Below are 25,370 nucleotides of genomic sequence, written 5' to 3' on the forward strand. Positions count from 1 at the left end.
CTTATTTTGTTTAATCCAGCCTTTCTCCAAATTCGTTAACCTCTCTTTATTCCTGGTCTATGGTATATGCGTCAGGAAATCCTCAGCCCTCCTTAGGCAAGACCTCTGTAGTGTTCTGGTTTCTTTCTTCACTCTCCAAAGCGCCTTTAGCTCAATAGAAAAGGGCAATATTACACACAGCAGAGAGCCCGAATGTCTCTGTGACAGAAATAAGTCCCTCTGTTATCTGTTTTCACCTTCTGTGTTCATTCTGCTTAAGACCACATTTTTCAGTCTTTCTGAAAGTAGGCAGAGCATGTGACTGGATGGGATGTCAGCAGAAGTCATGTGTGCAACCTCTAGGTTTTGCCCTTAAAATGAAAGAAGCATGCTCAGCTAGTGGTGACTGCAGAGGACGTGGATTCCATCAAGCTGGTTGTCTTTCTGCCTGTCCTGTGTCACAAAATGGGGGTCTCTTACTGCATTATCAAGATGAAGGCAAAACTGAGACATCTAGTCCGCAGGAAGACCTGCACCACTGTTGCCTTCACACAGGTTAACTCAGAACACAAAAGAGCTTTGGCTAAACTGGTGGAAGTCATTTATGACTGACCAGTTATGACTAATACGAGGCGATCCACCATCACTGGGGAGGCAATGTCGTGGGTCCCCAAGTCTGTGACTTGCACTGCCAAGCTTGAAAAGGCAAAGGCTAAAGAACTTGCTACCAAATTGGGTAAAATGTACACTGTTGAGTTTTCTGTAAATAAAAATAGTTAAAATAATATAAATTCTCCTTTGAAAGAAAGAAGAACAAAAGAAAGAAAGAAAGAAAAAGAAAGGCACTCTCTTTTCCTTCTCATGTTCCTGCAGGTGGCATGTGAATTCAGTGCGGGGAACTGGAGCAGCCACCTTTGACCATGAGACAGAAGCTGTATGTTGAGAAGGAAGAGCAACAAAGATCAAAATAGCCTGGGTCCCTGCCGCCAGGGCACCTCCATGTCCAGACTGGGCTGCTCACTCTCAGGCTGTTCCTGAGACAGAAAGAAACCTCTCTCTTGTTTTAACTACTTTTTTTCCCAGGCTTTTGTTTCAGCTGCTGAACTAGTATTCAAACTAATGCAATGGTATTTCAGGACTTGATTCCTGATATTATTAAAGAAATGCCAAAAGGATAGTAACCCACAATGGCCTCTAATGATGGAGACGGCAGAGCAATAATTACCGAGGCACAGCTTGGTGCATCCTTTAGGCTCTATGGAGGAGAGGAACACCCTAAAGATGATGAGCTGCTTTATGTCACACACTCCCTTTCCCTCAGCACACATTAAGCACCTCAGAAGCGGGGGTATTCAGCACACTATTGGAGGGGGGTGGCATTAATTTCTGAATCATTTCCCTCAGCTAGGTTCTTTCATTCAACCAGATCCTGCTTCTTAACCTCATCCTGCTGTCAACCCCTACTGTTTGTTTTCCTCTCTCGCCTCTTGTATTTGCAGCTCACACTGAGATCCATTTCCAGAGCTCTGACCTTGGTTCCCCTCTAATACAATTTGGCCAATTTATCTTAGTTTCTTCTCCCATCCTAGCTCTGCCTCCTGAAAGTAACTTTGCTGATTAGCAGAGGTTGACACTCTTTTTTTTTTTTAAAGGCAGAGGTAGATATAAGGGTGTGATTGTTTGCATGCTTTGATTCTTCTTAAAGAAAAAATCAAATAATTCATGCTTGGTGCATGGAGTTTGAAAACAAAATGCTTTAAAACACCCATGTGATAAAATAGATTAAGTTATTATTTTTCATTAAAAATAAGTTTTATTCTGTAGACTAGCTATAGTATTAAACACAAACTAAGACATGGAATACTGTGAAAAACAGACAGGTTATGTGTTCCATAAATATTTATTGACCAATAAGCCAAGAAGCTATCATCTATCAAGCATGTTGCTAATATGAGAACAGCTACAAAGGTAAATGAATGTAGTTCCTTTACTTCAGAAACGTGAAACTAAGTCAGGCAGAAACACATGAAACCAAGACACTATATGCCATGATAGAATGCAATAAACATGGTAAGTTCATGAACCTGATTTTCCTAAACAGTATCCCTTTAAAATACTGTTCCTCATACTTGTCAAAATATACGTACCAATTTCTGGTTTGGAAAAGATGGTTTCTTTGAATATAAGATTATGTACAAAGTACTTTGTGAACTCAGAGGAGGAAACATCTATCTGCCAGGGAGAATCAAGCAAAGCTTCAAAGAGAAGATTATATTTGTCTGGTTTGGAAGGGTAAAAGGGTAAACAAGGAGCTTGATAAGCGGGTGAGGGAGAAGACGCGCTTGATAGAGAGGGGGAAATACAAAGATAAAGATTCCTGGAAGATCATCACTTTCCATTAGTAGTTTTCTCTTTATTCATAAGTGATGCCAGACATTAACTCATTGGAACCTTACAAAATCTCTATGAGCTGTTTTGATATATTGTTATCCCCAAACCTTAGATAACCATGTAAAGAAGTCTCTGGGAAAATGCTCCAGAACCTTGGAATTTCTCCAGGATCTGCCTCCTACACATGATATTAAGTAAGCCTGTCTGCCTGGGTCACTCTGGTTTCCATGTTTGGCTTCTGTCTCGCTGTGCAGCCTTGTGGCTAGACACATTGGTTGCATTCAGATTCTGACTGTACTTCCAGTGCTGTGTTTGGCATTCCCTTGGCTCTATGCTTTGGAAGCAGCAGAAGCCAAGAAGACCTAGAAAAATCATTTGGATGATCCTTGCAGAAGCATGGGTAAAAGAAGGCGGCATTTAATGAGTTGGGCTCTGCTTGGCGAGCAGGCCTCCTCCGTAGAAGACCAGGTTTAGTTTATGCCACCTCAGTAACTAGGTAGGGTTACATGCTGAGGATGCAGGTTTTTACTGTTAATAGATGCAAGATGCAGATAAAGGAAAAGGGTCCCTGGAGGATCTCTGACCAGCCTGCACACTGGGAGAATGGGGTGGAGCCACGGGAAGTCCATGCCCTGTGCAGGGGTGAGGAGCCCGGCCTCTTCAGTTCCTGCATGTGGCCTGGAATCAATTTGTGAGGCCTTGTTAGTAGGACCCACTCTCGCTTTGCTGCAAGTTTTTTTCTTTTTTTCCTTTTTCACCCAATACATTTCATTCCCCTCACCCTTTAGTGTGTCCATGTTCTTAATTCTTCCTGGTCATGTGACAAGAACCCAGTTTTAGCTGAACTAAGGAGCAAAGTTCTACATTGCTATCTGCAGCTGAGCAGAGGACACAAGGCAGGCATGGACTCCAGACAGCAAAAAAAAAAAAATTACCATGAAGAACCAGAGATGTATAGATCTGAAATGTGGAGGTAATATAAATTATGTTTCTATTTAAATAAGAAATTCCAACTCCTTATCAACCCCTTCAATTCTCTCACTCATATAATTACAGAGCATTTGTTCATTCTTTAAATATTTCTAAATTAATTATTATATGCTAGGCACTGAGCTAGAGTCCAAGAATTAAAAAAATAAAACAGTTCCTGCTTTCGAGGGCTTTGCAGCTATCGGGGAAAACAGAAAAGATAGGCCTGTGGCATGAATGCTTGTTACTGGGTTTGCTAGGGTCACGGAGTGCACTTCATAGACTATGGGGTGTGAGCAACAGGGCTTTTCTATCTGCATTTCTGTCAATGTTGCATTTAACAACAGTTGAAATGGGCCGTTTTGTGCTTGGAGTGGTCTGAAATTTAAACTTAAGATCTGGTTAAAATTGCCTGATTTCAATTTGAAGAGAAAAAATTACACTGTGGCATAAAAGACAGTAACTATAGTCAATGATTAAGCAACGTCCCTCTAAAATTATCCAAGGGCTTATTTAAGTGTACTGTTAAAATATATTGGAACTCTAAGAATTGCTAAAACAGAGCATGTCTTTCCAAGTTTCTATCTTTGTCCTCATGTGTTCTCTTTCATGTACGTTTGCCCTGGGGCTTCAGAATGAAGTAACTTTTTTAATGTAGCCAATTCTGTGGTTCCAGTTGAAAGGTATGACTCCTGTTCTCCAACGTTCTGATTTTTAAAATCTGCATTTGTTTGCATCTTATTTGGGAAGGAATTTATCCGATTTTCCATAGCACACATCATTTTCTAACATGCTTTTTAATTTACTTATTCATTATATTATTTATTGCCTGTATGATCCTGATGGAATGTAAACTCCATAAGAGCAAAGATCTTTGTTTTCTTCAGTATTGTATCCCTGCCTCCTAGAACAATACTTGGCATGTGGCATACATTAATAATTCATAAATATGTGTTGAATGAATGAAATAAAAGATAAAGGAAGAAGAGTTCCACAGACCATTGATGATGATGTGTTACCAATGGAAGAGTATAAGTAACAAAATTACCTGCACCCCCTAAATAAATTACAGTGTGTTAGGAAGTTCGCTATTTGTCTTCCCATAGAATGATCCATCCGTAGCTTCTGAACTTCAAGTTTTTCCTAATAGTATGTCGTCTTAGTTTTCTAATCCAGACTTCTTCTGGTCAGGCCCATTTCACCATGTGTATCTTAGACCTATTAGATATGGTTCATTTCATATCACATGGATCCATTATAACTCCTTTGAGATAATCTGGTACATATAAACCAAACCAAGGTAGAGGCAGAGAGAGGCTTGCTTCATTTGCATGTCTAATACCAGAGAAAAACAACAGACTTCTTCTAAAAATGAATAACTGGTAAATGGAAATACTTCAATTTTCCACCTTACTTGCCAGAATTTAGTTTATCTTACCTCTAGTTAGAGTGCTGAAGGCAGATTACTGCAAAAGTATATTTCTTTGATAAGAACTACCTTGAAATTTTGACCTCAAAGATAGAGGATTATTAAGTCTTTTTCTGTCATTAAATGTTCTTTTTAAACATCCAATATAGTTGAATGAAAGTGATGGTAGGATGGCTTTTATCTCTGAAATTCAAGAAATACATGACCATCCTACAAAGATAAGGTACATTTTCAGAAATAGAACCCACTTAAGAATGGAATAATCCATTTGTGTTTAGGGAATAAGACTGTCCCAGTGCAAAGACGTGGCTTGCTTCAGAGCTAAAATTCATCAGATTGGTCCCATTAAACAAGTAGAAGTTATATGAGGGTTATGAATTTCAAAGCCTCAAAAATAATTTTTTGAAGTTACAAATACAAGCAAACAGTGAGTTGAATTATTAACTTCCATAAATTTATCATCATAAAAGCATGTTTTAATTTGACTTCAATGGTTCTTAGGCCTAGATTCAAGCCAGGATGCTGTCATCTGAAAAGATGATGTATGATCAAGAAAAAACATGTTAGGGTTTAGAAAACTGGGAGGTCAGTACTGTAGAAACAATTTTGAGATTCTAAGCCTGCAAACTGAGAAATGTGTACGCATGAGGAGGTGGTAGACAGTGCTGTGGTATATGCATTGCATCAAGGGATACCATTCTGGGTGCATCAGTGCATCCGGGCAGAGGCTCTGAGGATAGGGCAGCAACTGTTGGAAAGTCACATGGTATAAGGATGCTGCTGAGCTTACTAACACGGGAAATTGCTTCTAGTGTCTACATTCCAATTTGCTTATATGCTTGCTGGTCTTGGAGCCTCCTGAAGAACTGCAGAAGAAAGCAATTAAAGATAGGCAATGGAGACATAAAACGCAGATTTTTGGAACCAGATGGCATCCCTCATTCGAGATAACTTATTTAACCTCTTTCATAGTTAGGGGAAGGCGATCCAAGCACCTTTCATGGCAGATTTGAGATTACCTTTGGTTATGGCCACCTCAGATTTCTACTGGTGAATAAATAGTTCTCACCAACGTTTTCTTGGCTTGGCTCCCAGATCGGAGAGGATGCTGGTAGCCAAGAGAGGCCAGACAGTGGGAGCAGACACCCCTGAGACTGTAGGGACAGGGGTGAAGGAGGTCTTCCTGGGAGGCCCAAGGATGCCGAAGGGTGCAGGCTGCAGAGATGCCCAGGTCCTGCGCCTGGGAGAGCAGCAGCAGCTGCACTGGCAGCTCCCACCTCGCCAACTTGGAAGGGGCAGGGCTCCACCTTGTTCCGGCTCCTGCCTGCTTCCTGGAGCCCAAGGCCCAGGTCTGCAGCTACACCTGCGAGGGCAGATCCTGCCTGTTCCCAGCTTCCCCAAGAGCACGGGGAGGCTTGGATCCACAGTTGCAGTCTGGGCTGCTGTAGCCTCTAGTGGGGCTCCTGCCTGCTCCGTAGAGCAGAAGGCCTGGGTCTGCAGCTGCGGTTTGGGGAGCTGGAGCAGCACGGGGAGGTCCCACCCCAACTCAGAAAGGGTGGGGCTCCCACTTGCTCCATGGAGTATGTAGCCTGCTTCAGCCGGCATGATGGCAGCAGCCACTGCCATCAAAAGGATTCACTGTCTGTGAGGGCCTGTTCCTCGTGAGTAGCACCTTCTTGCTGTGTCTTCACAGAAGAGGCAAACAGGTTCCCTCAAGTCTTTTATAAGGGCACTAATCCCATCTCTTAAAGGGCCCTACCTTCTAATTCCATGACCTTGGTGGTTAGATTTCTTTCTTTCTTTCTTTCTTTCTTTTTTTTTTTTTTTTTGAGACAGAGACTTGCTCTGTCACCAGGCTGGAGTGCAGTGGCGCAGTCTCGGCTCACTGCAACCTCCGCCTCCTGGGTTCAAGCGATTCTTCTGCCTCAGCCTCCCAAGCAGCTGGGACTACAGGCATGTGCCACCACGCCCAGCTAATTTTTGTATTTTCAGTAGAGACGGGGTTTTACCATGATGGCCAGGATGGTCTCCATCTCTTGATCTCATGATCCACCTGCCTCTCTTGGCTACCAGCATCCTCTCCGATCTGGGAGCCAAGCCCTGGGGCCATGAATGGCAGCAGGAAGCAGACAGAGTCGTGGGCAGAAGGGAGCAGGGGTCACCAGTAAGGCCCACCCTAAGGCCATGGAGGGCCTGAAGGCTGGGAGCTAGGCTGCCAATTTCTCCCACCAGAGTGGGGACTAGGGGTTCCTCTTCTGACTGCCCATCTCCACCCATGGGGCAGATGGGCACACACTTCTTTGCCTCTGAGATCTGTAAAAGCCCTGGTCTCAGCCAGAGTAGAGCAGAGGATTGCTGAGGAGGAAGAGTGCAGACAGATAGGCTGATCAGCTGCAGAGAGGGGTACCCTCTCCACTGAGAGCTACAGAGATAACCTGCCAGCAGAGAGGAACTATTCTCTCTGCTGAGAGCTTCAGAGACCTGCAGAAATATCTGAATGACTTGCCTGCAGAGAGGAGCCATCCTCTCCAGGGCCTCCTCTCTGCTGAGAGCTGAACACTCGACTGGATGACCTGCCTACAAAGAGGAGCTACCCACTCCCCTGAGCTGCTCTATCACTAAATAAAACTCTTCTTCGTCCTTCACTTGTCTGGATGCAGGACAAGAACTTGGGCAAAGGCACCATAGTCACAGAGGTTTCCAGTCAGAGAAATTGACACCCCAGAAATCCCTAACACTTTGGTTCTTCAATCTTGGACTTCCCAGCCTAGAATTATGAGCAACAAATTTCTATTTGCTTTTAAATTACCTAGCCTAAGGTATTTCGGCCTAAATGGACTAAGACAGCATGCTTTGGTCTTTGGTCTTTTAAAAAAAATGCATTTATACATATACACTATGCACCACAGACACAGTTTTGCTATTTGTTTTACACATGTGATAATAATATACAGATTATTATTCAAACTGTTTTTTCATTTAACAGTAGGTCTCTAGAGTTTCACACATCACTGCAGGCAGTTCTAGCTCCTTCTTATAATGACAACCAGTATTTCATATTATGCGTATAATATGTATTGTTTGACCATTTTCCTATATAACCAATAATGAATGTTCTTGTATATTCATCTTCGTGAAGCTACATTATTTCTTTAGAATGGAGTAATTGCTGAATAAAAGGGTATATGCATTTTTCTAAAGTGATCTTTCAGATTCACCCCTTCTATATTTTGTATTTCCTATCCATTTCTGCTCAAACATTTAATATTTTCAATTATTGTAATTGATACTATTCTGTAGGTAGAATTGGTACACTTGTTCTAATTTGCACTTTTCAGATGACATTAAATTGGATATCCTTTTATTTATTCTGTTTATACTTTTTTCTGTAAAATTTCCTTTCCGTTCTTTGTCCATTTTTTAAACAGGCTATTTTGCATTTCCTTATTAATTTGTAAGAATTCAATGTATGCTAGATTATTAAATATTGGTTAAGTATCTTGCAAAGTTTTCTCCCTGTAATGTAACTTAATTTTACATATGATGTCTTTTACTGCATTGAAATTTTAATTGATCCAATCTTCAATTATTTTTATGGTCTTTTTTTTTTTTTTTTTGCCTTGTTTAGAAATGATTTCCTTCTTCCAAGGTTAGAAAAATGCCCTACTATATTTTCTTCTCACATACATTTCAGAAATAACTTTTAAATTTAATTGGAGTTTCTTTCAGTGACTGCTATTAGTTATGGAGTCTATTTTTTCCCCAAATATATATTAATCATTATTTCTCTTAATGCAATTTGGTAAATTTCTTCAGTTGACTTAAAATGTCACTTTTATCCTAAACTAACTTTTAAAACATACCTGTGTCTGTACTTAGACATTGGTTTAGAATTCTAGCTTCCAGAAAATTTGGCACATAACATTCAACATTGAGAAACAGCCTAGAAAACTTTTTTTTTCTGTCAGGCTGGCTGTTCCTGGTAATGGAGTAGATAGTAGGACCAGTGAATTTGATGGTTGTGAGCCCATTGTTGTACCTTCTTTTTTTAAAAAAAAGAAAGAAAGAAAATAATAATAATAATAATAATAATAATAATAATAATAAAAGAATAAGGAGAGGAAGAAAGAGGAAGAGGAAGAGGGAGAGAGAACGGAAGTGTTGCTTTATTGCCCAGGCTAGAATGCAGTCTAAAAATGGGTACTGAAAACCTTTTTTATACCAATAATTGTGCTTAATAATGGAGACAGGAAAAAATGAGAGAAGAAAATAACAAACAAGCAGCCAACCAATATTTCATTTAAACCTGTAAGTAGGTGTGATGTGGTACTGATAAGAGTGTATATTTTGTGTATTTAAAGTGTAGAGTTCTATAAATGTTTATTAAGTTTACTTGTTCCGGATCTGAGTTAAACTCCTGGATATCCTTGTTAATTTTCTGTCTTCTTGATCTATCCAGACTAGGAAACTTTAAGAAAAAACACAGAAAGTACAGATACACAAAAAACAAAATGATAAAGGGGAAATAATCACATTAGAAGAACTGTTTAAGATGGCTGAACTCCATGCCAATGAATTTTAAAACCTGGATACAAATGAATAACTTTCTAGAAATTTACCACATGTATCAAAAATGACTCCAGAAGAGTTGGAAAATCTAAACAGTCTCACTTTTATAGAAGAAATAGGGAAAACTTTCAAATAGTTACACCCCCATCAAGGCAACAAGACCAGATTGTGTTACAGATGAATTTGACAAAGGCATTAAAGGGCAAATAATTCAATGGCTTTTTTTTTTTTTTTGAGATGGAGTCTTGCTCTGTTGCCCAGGCTAGAGTGCAGTGACACAATCTCAGCTCATTGCAACCTCTGCCTCCTGGGTTCAAGCAATTCTCCTGCCTCAGCCTTCCCAGTAGCTGGGATTACAGGCCTGTGCTGCCACACCTGGCTAATTTTTGTATTTTTAGTAGAGATGGTGTTTCACCATGTTAGCCAGGCTGGTCTTCAACTTCTGACCTCAAATGATCCATCCACCTTGGCCTCCCAAAGTGTGGGGCTTATAGGAATGAGTCACTGTGCCCAGCCTCCAGTGGCTTTTAAACAATTCTATCTCCTTGGAAAATAAATGAAACTGAAATGGGAAAGGTCCCCCTCGCAGGGCGTGCAAGGGGTGTGTGGCTGGCTTCTTCAGTACCCTACTGCTCAAACCTGTAGGCCAGGCTGTGGGGCTCTGACACCATGGCAGTGTCCAGGGGTAAAGGCTTACTGCAGAAGCCCCAGTGGGCGGGTGCTCTTTTAGGTTGCTGTCTATAGGTGGCTTGTGTAAACCAGCTCAGTTAGACCCCCTTTCTTATCACAAGGACAGAGATTTCTGTATCCCAAGGTTTTTGCCTTGGTGTAGCAGAAGAATAGGATCACATGTGGGCTTGGAGAACTAGTGTAACGTTTTATTGAGTAGTACGTAGTAGCTCTCAGCAGATGGGGGAGCCAGAGGGGAGATGGTTTTCCCTGGAGTCGGGCTGCTCAGCGGCTTGACTTCTCTGACCACTCCAGCCAAAGTCCATGTCTTTCCGCTGGTCCAAGGCCCGCGTCCAAGGCCTTGCGGGCCTGCAGTGCCTGTCGGCAAGCTCTTCCACAGGCCGGGCTCTCGGCCTTTTGCGTCTTCTTCCACCGACACGCTCCACCCAATATCCAACCACTTCCATGTCTGCCCACTACGGTCTCAGGCTTTTATAGGCCCAGGATGGGGGCGTGGCAGGCCCGGGTGGTCTTGGGAAATGCAACGTTTAGGCCGGAAGTCCCTGCCCTCGCCTAGGTCCATGTGGGTGGAGCCCTAGCCCGGAACCGTCTTTCTCTACCCAGCGCTTCCCTTCCACTATTGTTTATCGTCTGAAGGGGCCATGCGCTTCCCTTCTCAGCACTCCGGTATCATTTCCGCACTCTGAAGAGGAACCTCTGACTGTCTCTGGAATAGGTATGACGACCAGTCTTAGCTGCTTCCTACTCACGAGGGGTGCTGTTTTGGAGGAAAAAGGCAGTCAGACTCCTCCCAGAGGAGGAGCCTAGCAAAGGGGAGCCATCACCTGACGCTCCGGTTCTCTTCACTGAGGCTCCAGACAACGTTTGCAGTTTAATGGCTTCTAGGTGTGAGAGAAAAAAAGTAAGTTTTTGTTGTTGTTCTTGTTGTTGTTTTGAGACGCAGTCTCACTCTGTCACCCAGGCTGGAGTGCAATGGCGCGATCTCGGCTCACATGTTTAACCCGTGCATACTTAACCTTATAAGAGCAAACTTTTATAAAAACGTGTATTATACAGGAATTAAGTGCCAAAGATTACAGCAATAAGAAGTGAAATATACTAATGACGACGTTGTACCCTGAGCTATTTCACCCTGGTGAAAGAAATTAAACCTTGTATGGGAGCGGTTAAACTTTTAGAAGAGAGATAGCTATTCTTGCCATATCTTGTAGCAGTTAACAGGTACAGCCTGGGAATACCTGTATCTCCTCTCTCTTTCGCAGGCCTTCCTGTCTCTATTATAAAAGGCCGAGGTGGCCACTTTCGGGAGGTCCTCCAATGTACTTTCTGGTCCCAGGGCCCATTTTGGCAACTTCCTCCTGGTATCAGGAGAAAGCCTGAGTAATAAATTTATCCTTTAGGATTAACTGTCCCTCTACTGAATCAGGAGATAGAGAGGTGTGCTTTACCAAGGCCTCTCTTAGCCTTTCCAGGAAGGCAGTGAGATTTTCATCAAATCCCTGGTTGATCAGGGACAGCTTAATATAATTGAGAGGCTTGGTTCTAGTCCTTCCTAAGCCTTGTATTAAGCACACCTGAAAGTGTCTCGGCCTCTAGTCTTCCACCTCATCATTGGGATCCCGTTTGGGTAATTCACTGGTATTTCTCTTTGGGTTGGATGTTCTCTCACTTCCTAATGCTGTATGTGATACAAAGCTCATCCCCAAATCTCTCTGCTGATTGCAGAGCAGCCTGTGTCCGTCAGGGTCTGATTCAAAAGTAACATAACGTCTCTCCAGGAGAGTTCAAATATTTGAGTGAAATTCTGGAATGCCTCTATGTATCCATCAGCTGAAGCTGGATAGGGAGGTAGGGGTGGACCTGGAGGAGCAGGGCTTGGGGGAGCTGGCTCCTCTGCTGGGGGTGCTTCTGGGATTCAGATCTTTAATTCCCTGGGCCTGCCCCTTGCAGCCTTCCCTAAGATAGCAAAGAGGAGGGATGGATCAATCTTACATTGTTGACAAAGGTCTGGATTGCCTTGCAAGATATGGAAAGCCTGCATATATGGGGGCTCAGTCCTCACGTCCACAGAAAAGTTCCAACTACTGGATGGTATCAACATGAATTGTTGCTTTCTGGGGTTAACTCAGTCCTCCATAATTTGGCCAACCTTTGTGCAGAGGGCTGAGGCATTCCTCCTCCAGATTCTGAGGGTCAAAGCAGTCCCAATGGTTCAGGATACACTCCAGAGGAGTATAAGCTGGGGGTGGTGAAGAGAACTGGTTGCCCATTCTGAAAGATGGGAAATAGAGGCGTCCCTCATTCCCTTTCTTCTTTCAGCAAAAAATCAGGGTGTGATGGAGAGAGAAAGCGGAAGTCCTCCCTTCCTTCTCCACTCCTTATCCTTGAGTCCTGGAAACTTTGTCAAGTGCTGGCCATAGGTACCAATGCAGTATGTACCCATAAAGCAGGGAAATCCTGAGGAATAGGAATTAACCACCCTCACCTATGCCTCCATTTCTCCCTGCTGTTTGCAAACTTGAGTTCCCTGGGCCTGTTTATGCCACAAAGCATGGTCTTCTGTAGGATGGAGGGTTCGGTCAGCAGGAATTGGTCCTGCCCATTTACATTGTACCTGTTGGCTTGGCTTTAGATCCCTCAGACCTGGTTTTTCTTTCTAAAGCCTGTGCTCAAAGGTTGGAATTGAGTTTGGGACTGAAAAGGCATTCTAGAGGCTGTTTGCATCTGTTTAGAGTGTCTCAAATGTGCCGTCAAATTTGCACTTTATAGCCAGCAGGGGCCATTCCTTCATTAACTTCCCTATCAGAAACAGAGAGAGAGAGAGAGAGAGAGAGAGAGAGAGAGAGAGAGATAGAGTGTGTGTGTGTGTGTGTGTGTGTGTGTGTGTGTATGTGTGTGTATGTGTGGGGTTCTCACTTAGAAAAGGAAAAAAGAGAGAAATAGTTTAAGGGGGAAAAGGGGGAGATGCTGGGGAAACCCCTTGCTTAGTGCAAGTGAGCCTTTCTAATCCTTACATCTTTTCTTCCAAACTGGCTTGAATTCCTTGGCCAGGGAGAAAAAGTTCTATCCGTGAGAAGTGCTTGTCTGTTGGCCCTGTAGGATCACAGCTACCATCACGGCTTTCTCCCACTCGTCTTGTGGCTGTTGGGCTTGGCCTTTGCCTGCTACAGGCACACCTGGGTGCCAGAGCTGGGAGGGGAAAGGATAAGGAGAGATGCCCAGAGCTGTGCGGACATGCTGTCGAGGCATACATGCCACCTCCAGGAATAGGTGGTTTGATTTGCACCTTTGACAGCTGAGCCTAAGTAAAATGCGCATTTTACTTAGTAACATTGCTGCAGCCTGTAGCAAAACTCTTAACATTATTAAGGAAGGTAAAAGAGCCATTTCAAACCACATGAGAGCGAGAAAAGTCTGGGGGTTTTGACTGTCTGGTTAGGGTGGTTTAAAACTCTGTAAAGAGAAACAGAGCCTCTTACTCGAAGGAAAGAGAGAGGTGTCAGCGTTTTGGAAGAGAGGCAGACAGGACAGTTTGGTATTTGCTTACACTCACCTGCTATCTCAGACAAGCTCCCGGTTGAAATGGGAAAGGTTCCCTTTTCCTTCTTGCAGGATGTGTGATGGGGTATGGCTCACTTCTTCAGTCCCTTGCTGCTCAAACCTCTAGGGGAGCATACAGACAGGCAGGCCATGGGGCTCTGACCCCCTGGCAGTGTCTAGGGGTGAATGTTTAAAGCCGAAGGCCCAGTGGGTGTGTGTTACAGTGTGCTCTTTTAGTTTACCCATCTGTAGGCAGCTTGTGTTACTCAGCTCAATTAGACCCCTGCCTTATTGCAAGGATGGAGAGTTTTCTGTATTCCTGGGTTCTTGCCTTGGTGTACCCGAAGAATCAGATCACACGTGGGCTTGGAGAACAAATACAAGGTTTTATGGAGTAGAAGTAGCTCTCAGCAGATGGAGGAGCCAGAAGGGAAATGATTTTCCCCTGGAGCCGGACCACACAGCAGCTTGACTCTTCTCTGACTGCTCTGGCTAAAACCACCTGTTCTGCCAGTTGATGGCCTGCTGCTGCTCTTCCGTCTTCTGCCAGCGGGTTCTCAGTAACCAGAGCTTATGTGTGTCTTCTTCCACTGATGTGTTCCTCATGACGCCTAGCTGTTTCTGTGCCTGCCTGCTAGGGTCTCAGGATTTTATAGGGCCAGGATGGGGGCATGGCAGTCCAGGGTAGTCTTGGGAACTGCAACATTTGGGCAGGAAATGTCTGTCCTCACCTATGTCTGTGGGGGCGGAGCCCTAGCCAGAGACTCGCCTTTCTGTACCCAGCACTTCCTTTCCCTCTTTTCCTATCATTTAAAGGGCCCACACTGTTCCCTTCCCAGCACTCCTATATCAAAACCTCCATATTCTCTTTATGAGACAAATATAACTGGGCCACATGTCAGGAGATCCCTGGTGGTTGGCCCGAGGGCACCTGTATTCTGTGGGCTGGCTGGGGTGCTCAGGTCAGGGTGGGGACAGGTATAACCTCTGTGCGTCATTGTCTACTGGTGCCGCCGGACATTGCTCAAACTGCCAGCACCGTGAAGACCTGGACTTCAGAGCATGTCTTTAAACACTCATGGGAAACTGTTATGACAGCTGTAATGCAGAAATACCCAAACCCTATGAATCCAAGTGTAATTGGAGTTAATGTGTTGAACAGACATGTAGATCCCTGTGGAAAGTTGCACAGCCACAGATTTCTCAGCACAGAGTGGGGACTGCTGTCCATTGTGAAATGTCTTATTGGTGCAACAAGAACCAAAACATGTATGCAAGAACATTCTGTTGATCCTGTAGAGAAAGCGATGGAACTTAAATATACTAATATTTCATTTACAAATATGGTTTCAGTAGATGAGAGACTTATGTACAAACCACATCCTCAGGATCCAGAAATAACTGTTTTGACTCAAGAAGCCATAATCACCTTGAAAGGAGTTAGCCTCCGCAGTTACCTTGAAGGACTGATGGCAAGTAGGATATCCTCAAGTGTGGTAAAGAGAGTGAAGCAATGGCATGAGTAATACACAAATTAAATGCTGAGACTGGGCTAGGCACAATGGCTCATGCCTGTAATCCCAGCACTTTGGGAGGCCAAGGCAGGTGGATCCCTGAGGTCAGGAGTTCAAGACCAGCCTGGCCAACATAATGAAACCCCATCTCTGCTAAAAAAGTATAAAAAATTAGCTGGGTGTGGTGGTGGGCACCTGTAATCCAGCTTTTGGGAGGCTGAGGCAGGAGAATAGCTTGAACCTGGGAGGCTGAGCTTGCAGTGAGCAGAGATCGCACCATTGCACTTCAGCTGAGATTGAAGAATTGACAGCCTCAGCAAGAGGAAGCACAAGGACTCCAGTGGCAGCAGCAGCATTTGCAGAGAAGTAATCATGAAAGTTGGTAGACAGCATTGGGTACCCCAGGTCTCTCCAAGCTGACTATATCTTTATTTGTCATTTTAAAATTACAATTATATTTTAGGGAGAATTTTTTTTGATAAACTGGCTATGTGACTTTTGATCAAAACAGAAGGGCTTCTAAATGGATCATCTGAAATTAATGTTGTTTGAAATTACTATCTGATTCTGAGGGTTCCAATATTTATGTGAAAAATTAACAAGAAGTCCTTGGAAATTGGTATGGGCATTAAATCTCCTTAAGGTAGAATTTTAAAGCTTTAAATACATTGGAACTCCACCTGCCTTTGGACCAATTCCAAAACAGAGCAGAGCCACTTCCTATAGATGCCCATTGCTCTGCTGCTGTACACTTCAACAGCTTGCACAAGGGAGTGCACTTAAAAGGAGAAATTGTGTAGTTTTAAACTATATTTTGTGTAAAGTAACTTGCTCTGCTATAAACCACCATTAAAAACCAGTGTTTTGGTACTTAAATATTTTGGGAGTGAAAATTATCATTAAAGTGAGGTATGACTCCAACAAAAGTATAGTTTTGTGTTTTGTTTAGTTTTGAAACAATGTCTTGCTCTGTTGTCCAAGCTGGAGCAGTGGAGCGATCTCGGCTCATTGCAGCCTCCTCCCAGGTGGTTCTTGTTCCTCGGCCTCCTGAGCAGCTGGGACTACCAGTGCGCACCGACACTCCTGGCGAATCCTTATACTTTCAGTAGACATGAGGTTTCACCAAGTTGGCCAGGCTGCTCTTGAACTCCTGGCCTCAGGATCTGTTCACCTCAGCCTCCCAAAGTGCTAGGACTACAGGCATGACCCACTGCGCCAAGCCAAAAGTATGGTTTCATTATATTAAAGAGTACTGTATTGACTTGCCAAAGTTTTGTAACTTAGTAAAGGTATTATCTTACTTGGATTTGTACTTTATGATTTAGTCTGCTGTACCATGGGCTGGTTATGCTAACTGAAAAAATAAAGTCATTACCTGAGTTTTGCAGCACTCTAACTTAAACAGAAGAACAGCTGTTCGCATCTTTTAGCACTTCACATTTGCCTAACTTAAAAATTGGCATATGTCGAAATCATGGTTTGTGATTGCTAAGGCATGATATATGTTAGGTCATTTGAATATAATTACTTTTTGAAGTAATTGTGACCACAAAACATCTTTTTTACGTGAAGGAGCTGTACATCATTTGAAAATATTCAATATGATGTATAGCTCCTTCACGTAAAAACCATTTGAAATTATTCAAATGATGTCTTGTTCTGAAGCATAAACCCCAGGTACTTACTGTAATATGGTGCCACTGTAGAGTTTGGGGGCAGTGGGGAAGAACAAGGACAATGAAGAGGGGAGGACTGGCCTGAAATTAACCACTAAGTGAATTGCAATGCAGCTTTTATTTTTGGGAACCCCTTGTTTGGGAGGTCAGAGGGCAGCTGCAAACTGAAAAACAATCCAGTAAATGTACTTTGTTTCATATTTTGTAGCAGGCAATAATCACTAAATAATAGCTTTGACATTTGCAGTGGTCGCATACAAAGTATTTTTGCTAGAAGATGATTAGCTCTCTCTTTTATTTTAGAGTGCTTAATGTGATAAACTTTAGTCATGTTTCCTATCAAAGAGATCAGTTAATATCTGTACATAAACCACAGAAACAGCATAAAAACTATTTTAATAAATAATATTTTAAAATTATTGTTTTTCTACTTAAAATATTATTTGGCTCAAGACTGCTTAGGACATTTATAAAAGCAGGTTAAATTTAATAAGGTTTCTGAATTTTTTTTGTAACTGGAGATACCTTTTACCAGTGAAATAATGTTTCAGCTAAATGAAACCTTGCTAAATACTGATATTTGATAAAAAGTTACCTTGTATAATTTCTGCAAATTTTCATTGTTCTGAAAAATGTGTAATGCCCTAATGATACAAGATTTTAAAACAAATCCTTATCCTTTGTATGATTTTTAAAACTCTGATCTAATGTTACAATTTTACAAATTTTTATTTTCTAGTGCAGTTAGTTACCTTTTTAAAAAAATAGCTGGTAATTCATAGCTTTTGCTTGTTAAATATAAATGCACAGCAAGCAAATGAATTTGGGAGGACTAAACTGGAATAAAATGTTCATAAATGAAAATCTTCAATGATTTAATATTAAAATTGAAACGTTAATTAAGAAAAACTTTTGTTAATAAAAAGTTTCTTTTTGAAAAAAGAAACAAATATAACTAAAGATCAGATCCACTTATAAATGTCAATGCAATAATCCACAATAAAACATTGGAGAATATACTCCATAAAAATATTAAATTAATATTATGGCCAAGTAAATTAGTTGAGGAGGGCAAGAATAGTTTAGGATTTTTTTTTTTTTTTGGAAGGAGTTTTGCTCTTTTTTTGCCCAGGCTGGAGTGAAATGGCATGGTCTCGGCTCACTGCAATCTCTGCCTCTTGAGTTCAAGTGATTCTCCTGCTTCAGCCTCCCAAGTAGCTACCACACTTGGCTAATTTTGTTATTTTTAGTAGAGATGGGGTTTCACCATGTTGACCAGGCTGGTTTCAAACTCCTGACCTCAGGTAGTCTGCCCACCTCAGCCTTCCAAAGTGCTGGGATTATAGATGTGAACCACCACGCCTGGCCCTAGAAAATCTATTAATATAATCTATCAAATTAATAGTTTTTAGAAGATAAACTATTGATCATCTCTATAAATGTTGAAAGGCATTTGGCAAAATTCAACAACCATTCTTGACTTGAGACAAAATTCAGTGTGACAGGAAAAGACAGATCCTTAAAATGATGAGATAAAGCTTTTTTTTTTTTTTTTTTTTGGCCCCAAACCGAGATTATTTCCTTTGATATCAGAAACATGACAGGGATACCCACTATCATCACTTCATACTGTGCAGGAGGTATTAGTCAATGCAATTAGCAAAAAGGAAAAAAACAGAAGTATGAAATTGGAAAGAAAGAGGTAATGCTATTATTATTTTTTAAATAGATACAAAATATGCATAGAATGTGTAATGATTAAGTCAGGGTGTTTGGGTGACTAGCACCTTGAGTATCATTTCTATATGTTGTTAACATTTCAAGTCCTCTTTTCTAGCTACTTTGAAAAATTCTTTGGAATGTTGCTAACAAAAATACTATGCGATGTTGCTAACTATGGTTACCCTACTCTCCTGTTGTATATCAGGGCTTATGTGTTCTATCTAACTGTATGTTTGTACCCACTAATTAACCTCTCTTTATCTTTCCTCCCACCCAAACACTCCTACTAGCCTCTAATATCTATCATTCTATTCTCTATCTCCATGAGGTCAATTTTTTTTAGCTCTCATGTGTGAGTGAGGACATGTGGCATTTGTCTTTCTGTGCCTGACTTATGTCACTTAACATAACCTCCAGTTCCATCCATGTTGCTGCGAATGACACGAGTTCATTATCTTTTATGACTGAATAGCACCCATTGTGTGTGTGTGTGTGTGTGTGTGTGTGTGTGTGTATGATATTTTCTTTATCCATTTATCTATCGATGGAGCTATTGCTATTTTCAGATAACATGAAGACCTAGGTGAATCAACTGCAAAACTATTACAAACAATAAAATAATTTAGCAAGTAACACAAAGAAACCAATACATATCAGACACAGAAACCACAATCACCTAGAGCTATAATGGAAGAAAATCCCCCAATATTATAATATTTTTAAAAAGTAATTAACAATAAATGAAAATATTTATATGAAGGAAAGCCTAAAATATTTTAATTTGAGTTCCAGAAGGACAGGAGAGTGAGAATGAGGAATAAACAACATTTGAGGAGATAATGGCTGAGAATACAGCCGTACACCACATAAAAATGTTTCAGTAAGCAAGAGACCGCAAATACAAAGCTGGTCCAAAAGGATTATGATACCATATTCTTACTGTGCCTTTTCTATATTTTGATACACAAATGCTTACCATTGTGTTATAATTGCCTACAATATTCAATGCAGTAACGTGCTGCACAGGTTTGTAGCCTAGGAGCAATAGGCTATACCATATAGCCTAGGTGTGTAGTAGGTTACGCCATTTAGCTTTGTTTAAGTATGCTCTATGCTGGTTACACAACGACAATATTTTCTAAGGTCATGTTTCTCAGCAAGTATCCCCATCATTCATCAATGTATGACCGTATTCCAAAACTGATGAAAGGCATCAATCCACCAATTTGAGAAGCCCTGTGAATCCAAAGCAGAATGAACAGTTATTCTGAGACATATTGTAAAACAACCAATGTGAAATCTGGGTTTATTGGGGGTGGTGAGTCCCTGTGTGACCTTGTGGGATTAGAGGAAGATAAGTGGGTGCCTTTTGATTATCCTTGTAACTCACCTCTCAGACTTCTCTGGTCCCAGGTAATAGATTTCCAGTCGGTCAGGTCTGTGTGTCTCTTTACACTAGTGTCGACTGAGATGTGGCTAGCGAACTTCTGGTTTATTCTTTCAGCTGGGTTAAAAGCCTGTGGTTCTCATTGTTATCTCAGCCTGTCCTAGGTCTCACTGACCTTTACATTCTAATTCTTCATCATGGTCCTCATTAAGAAACCTATCCTGTGCCTTCTGTGGTACAGTCATTATCCTCTGGCTACAGAAGCCCTTGTACATCATCTTCTTCTCACTTCAATTGTCTTTAACCTAGTGGTTAAAGAATAGACTTCATACCTAGATTGACTTTGTGTTAAAATCCTGGTTTCCTATTACAGCAGTGTAACCTTGGGCAAGATAATTAACCTCTCTGTGCCTCGCTCTCCACAATTAAAGAAGTGCAAACAGGGCCTATGTCATAGGTCTGTTGAAAAGATGAAATAAGACCATTTCTGTAAAGTACTTAGACTTGTTCCTGGCACACAGCTCTCAGTAAATGTTAACTATTATTATTTATTGAGATTCATGAAGGTCCAGTAAATAACACTCCATTTCCTCACCTGAGTACTGAAGTAATTAAGAAATACATAGAGAATAAAGTAGATGGAGATAAAAATTTACCTGGGCAAGTGTCTTCTTTACACCAAACCCCAGAAGCAGGTGGACTTATTCAGTCTCAGGTGGCAATGAACTCGGGCAAATCTGTCCTGTGAAATATATAGTAAGGGGGCTGGGCACATGCCTCTGTGATCAGATCTCTTCGTTCTCTGATCAGCTACAGCAATATTTGCCTATATATCATATCCAGCTTCAATCCACCATAGTAGAGGTGTTCAGATGCTCTCAGAGCTCTGCTCATATCCCATTAGCACGGTTGGCCATTTCCAGGCACACTGATCATACTGATATGCACACTGGTGAGCTTCCACTCTCTAGAGCAAGCACCCACATCTCGCTGTTGTAAGGCTGCTTTTTTTTTTTTTTTTTTTTTGAGACGGAGTTTCGCTCTTGTTACCCAGGCTGGAGTGCAATGGCGCGATCTCAGCTCACCGCAATGTCCGCCTCCTGGGCTCAGGCAATTCTCCTGCCTCAGCCTCCTGAGTAGCTGGGATTACAGGCACGCACCACCACGCCCAGCTAGTTTTTTGTATTTTTAGTAGAGACGGGGTTTCACCATGTTGACCAGGATGGTCTCGATCTCTCGACCTCGTGATCCACCCGCCTCGGCCTCCCAAAGTGCTGGGATTACAGGCTTGAGCCACCGCGCCCGGCGTAAGGCTGCTTTTAACCAGCGATAACCCTAGTGCAGACAGCCACGTGCCTGGAAATGTATTTAATATAACTGCCCACCACACCCATAACCCAGGGTGCCTCATCCTAGGGGCTGATGGACCGGGGGAATAATTACCCCAGCTCCCTGGCCCCTGACCAGAACATGGTCTCCAAAGACTGCAAGACTAAGCTGAGGTTACCCTTCATGGGATTTCTCTTCCTGGCCCCACTTCCCTGCTCCCCAAATCACTTTCACACAAATCGTCATCTGGGGATCCCAACTTAAATCAGGAAACAAATCTATGTTGTCTAGTGCCATATATATATATATATATGAATATATATAAAATAAATTTATGTATATATGAATATATATAAAATATATTTATGTATATATAAATATATATTTATATATTATATATTTATATTTATATATATATAAATATGCATATATGGCACTGGACAATATAGATTTGTTTCCTGACTTAAGTATATATATTTAAATATATAAAAAAATATATATACTTATATATATTTTTTACTTTCAATTTTTTCCTATGTTGAATTGTTGTAAAGGTTTCTTTAGGGGATATGAGCAGAGCTACCACAGAGTGTAGTACTTGTATTTCTTCATACTCTCCGTGGTATAGTTGTACAAATAGTAGAAACTGGGCTTTAAAAAAATTGCTGTCTTGATTTTTTAAAAAGCTAACATCAGAGAAACTCAAACAATGTGAAAAGACAAGGTGTTTGGGGAATATGCATACATATCATGCAAAGGGTGTTATACATAGTCATCTAATTTTAAGGTTATTTTCTGAATGGAGAAATATGTTACATTTATAAAGATCTCAGAAAATATTTAGGTTGATATGAATATTGTATAAAATTTGGAATTGAAGAGCTCTGTACATGCTCTTAAAGACATTTTAATGTTGAAGTTGCTTTTAGGAATTATTAACTAGTGAATAATTAAAACGTTGTCAGAATGGATTCAAAACCAATTAGTTTGGTTGCAGATAAAAAGTCCTAAGAAATCCATGACTGCCAACAATGGCAATTAATATGATTTTATTTGCATGCTAAAACAATCCAGGGTAGGTCCCAAAATGTACATTTTCTACAATATAGTAATTTAGCTTTCATGCCCAGACTGAAAGTGTGATACTTACAATAAATGAATCTAATAATGGAAGTGCAGGAAAATAATGGCATAGTGATAATATTTGACATTTGTATATGCTTTATTACTTTTCAGATGAATTTTGCGGCTCTTTTACCCTGATTGTGGGACCTAAATCCTATTTGTAAGTTTATACAGGCTATAGTTTTCTTTGCTTTGAATATAGACTTAAGAATTTCAAACCACCAATTTGACACTTTTATATCAAATTAACTGGTTATTTGGTCAAACCAACTTACTTGACCTGCCATCCTGGTGACAAGCAGATACTTCCTGAATCAGTGTCCATCAGTTCCTGCCTTGCTTCAGCCATGCCCCGCCCCTGCATCTCTTGACAGCCAGGTACAGAAGATGTATCTGTGCTGGTACAAATCTCACCCTACACATTCAGTGAAGCACTGAGGGCAGGGCCTGACACTGTTGGGGAGCTCTCTAAAACCTGTGAGCAGGTTTGCATCTTTCTCAGTGCCTACTCTTTGTGTCCTTTTGCTTCTAGATCTGCTATACTCCTACTTTTCTGGATGGTTCTCCCAGCTCTCTGCGTGCTCCTCTCAGGTCCATTCACCAACGACAGTGATGAAATCTATTCGTGCTTTATAGTAGAAGCACACCATTCTCCATCATATTCAGCCATTTTTTAGGGTAAAATTTACCCCCTGAAAATATATTTGATTAAATAAATATAGAGACTTTTCCTACTGATAATATTAGCATTAGTAGTAGTAATCATAATTCTTATTATTACACTCAGGCTCAGTCCTTGTACTTAAAAAAAAAAAAAACAAAACTATAGCCAAGTAGTATGCAGTGAGACATTTAATAAAACCTGTAGTTGTCTTTTGATTATTAAATTAATGCAAAGCCACAAGGGATTTTTTACGCTTATTTTTTTTTTTGTCTTTTTGTTTTTTTCCTTTTTGTGGCGAATGGGGTCTCGTTATATTGCCCAGGCAGGTCTTGAACTCCTGGGCTCAAGCTATCCTCCCGCCTCTGCCTCCCTAAGAGCTGGGATTACAGGTGTGAGCCACAGCACCTGGTGCCCACAAGGGATTTTTAAGTTTCTTTGGCAACCAAGCACGTTGTGAGTAAATATACAGCAAAACAATGGAACTAAAGCTAGAAAGTTTTATATATACGTTAAAACTAGGCTTTCTCTTAGCAAATTGAAGATGCTAGTTGAAGATACTTTGTAGACATTGCAGGCCCTCAAATATTTTGAACTGAAATAAGATGCCCAAGGAAACATATGCATTTTGCCAAAATTAATAGGTTCTTTTAATTTTTAATTTATACAATAGTATGTACATAAACTTTTATTGTCTACTCAGTTTTACTGCTGGACATTTACTCAGTTAATGAGTCTTTCAATAAGATGCTAACGATCATAAACTCTTGGAAAGACTCATTCTCTGGTGAGCTGAGGGAGTAAAAATTTGTTTTCTTTTTTCTGTGGAGATAGTGGGGCTGCCAACTCTTTTTCCTAGCATGTTTTAATCATTTCTTTTACTTTTTAATTTTAATGGGTACATAGTAGGTATCTATATGCATGGGGTACCCAAGATATTTTGATACAGACATACACTGTGTAATAATCACATCAAGGTAAATGGGGTTTCCATCACCTCAAGAATTCATCATTTCTTTGTGTTGCAAACATTCCAGTTGTACTCCAGTTATTCTAAAATGTCCAACAAATTATTGCTGACTGTGGTCACTCTGTCTTGCTGTCAAATACTAGATCTTACTCACTGAATCTAACTCTATTTTTGTACCCATTGACTATCCCCATTTCCCCTCTCCACTACCCTTCCCAGTCTGGTAGCCATCATTCCACTATCTCCATGAGTTCAATTGTTTTAATTTTCAGCTCCCACAAATGAGTGAGAACATGTGAAGTTTATCATTCTGTGTCTGATCATTTTTGGAAGCTACAAGAAAGCATCTTGGTCAACTAGGTGTCTGCACAGATTTCCATCTAGAAAGGGAAGCTCTTTCTCAGAGGCAAGTGAAAACTTTGTTTCAGAACTGAAAGCTCAAGGTGCTCAAGACATTTTTCTCCTTTTTTTTTTTTCCTTTTGGCAGGGGCACATCAAGTTCATTATTTGGAACTCAGACTGTAACATTAAAAAAAAAAAAATTCCTTCAACAGCCATCTTTTCCTTCTTTGCCCATAGGACACCCATGCTGTTGCCCAAGTACATGTGAAAAGAGCCAATCAGCCTCACAATTTATACCTTGCCCCACTTGTAACGACTCTGAAGTCTCATGAGATTCATCTTTTGGTTTGTGTTCCATTTTAACAAATCACTCAGAAGGCTGCCCGAGATAATAATCTCTCATGAGAAAACAAATATTTCATCTCAGTGCTTTCTTCCCAAGCTGAAACTGGATCATTGCAATTTGGTGTAATGTCCTTTCTTAACTCAGCCTCTGAAATTTACCCCATATATGAATAGAAAAGGATTCTTAACTGTTATTTCCAGGTTGGCATAGCGTTCTGCTCAGTAGCACTTAGTTCTTTTGCTCCTTTTGAAGCATCATAACTGCCTGGTCTGTGCCTTGATAGATGTCAGCACTCTCAGGTCAGGTCTACACAGGGCAATCAAACCAGCCAAAGGAAATTCAGTATTTAGTCATCTGTGTGGATGCCTCTGTGCCTGATAACCTGATGGACTATTTGATAGTTTATTCCTATTTTTTGGTGGAGATAGACAAAAAAAACTCTATTAGTTATCTCATAATCTTTCAAACATGCCAGGAAGTTGTTTCTACATGTCTTCAACCACCATTGAAGGAAAAGAATTTCAAATGCTATCGGAGCAAATGGGCTAAGTCAGAATGCTGCTGTTTCTTCACTTTGATGCACAATCCTAAATAATAATAACTTCTTTCATTATGGAGTACTTACTCTGGTACCAGACATGAACTAACTCAGTGCTTCCACATGTATTAACTCAGTGAACCCTTACAATGCCCTATGAGGTAGATAGGTACTATTTTATTTTTAGACGGAG

General features: G+C 40.9%; 1 protein-coding gene across 1 annotated transcript; it reads left to right on the forward strand.

Moving 5' to 3' along the window:
* The first annotated feature begins 14,658 nt into the window (after positions 1 to 14,658).
* Positions 14,659 to 15,451, forward strand: LOC101037267 (PRELI domain containing protein 3B-like). Its single transcript, XM_010341036.2, has 2 exons — positions 14,659 to 15,058; positions 15,336 to 15,451. Exons 1-2 carry the CDS (start codon positions 14,659 to 14,661, stop codon positions 15,449 to 15,451), a joined length of 516 nt encoding a protein of 171 aa, XP_010339338.2.
* The last annotated feature ends 9,919 nt before the right edge of the window (positions 15,452 to 25,370 follow it).

Source organism: Saimiri boliviensis, chromosome 14 (genome assembly GCF_048565385.1).
Source record: "Saimiri boliviensis isolate mSaiBol1 chromosome 14, mSaiBol1.pri, whole genome shotgun sequence".
NCBI classification, from domain to species: Eukaryota; Metazoa; Chordata; class Mammalia; order Primates; family Cebidae; genus Saimiri; species Saimiri boliviensis.

Bases quoted from the DNA above. Each gene is read 5' to 3' on its own strand.
- LOC101037267 (XM_010341036.2), top strand. From the start codon at position 14,659: ATGACAGCTGTAATGCAGAAATACCCAAACCCTATGAATCCAAGTGTA. The intron at 15,059-15,335 runs GTGTGGTAAAGA...TGGGAGGCTGAG, and splicing joins GGCAAGTAGGATATCCTCAA to CTTGCAGTGAGCAGAGATCG.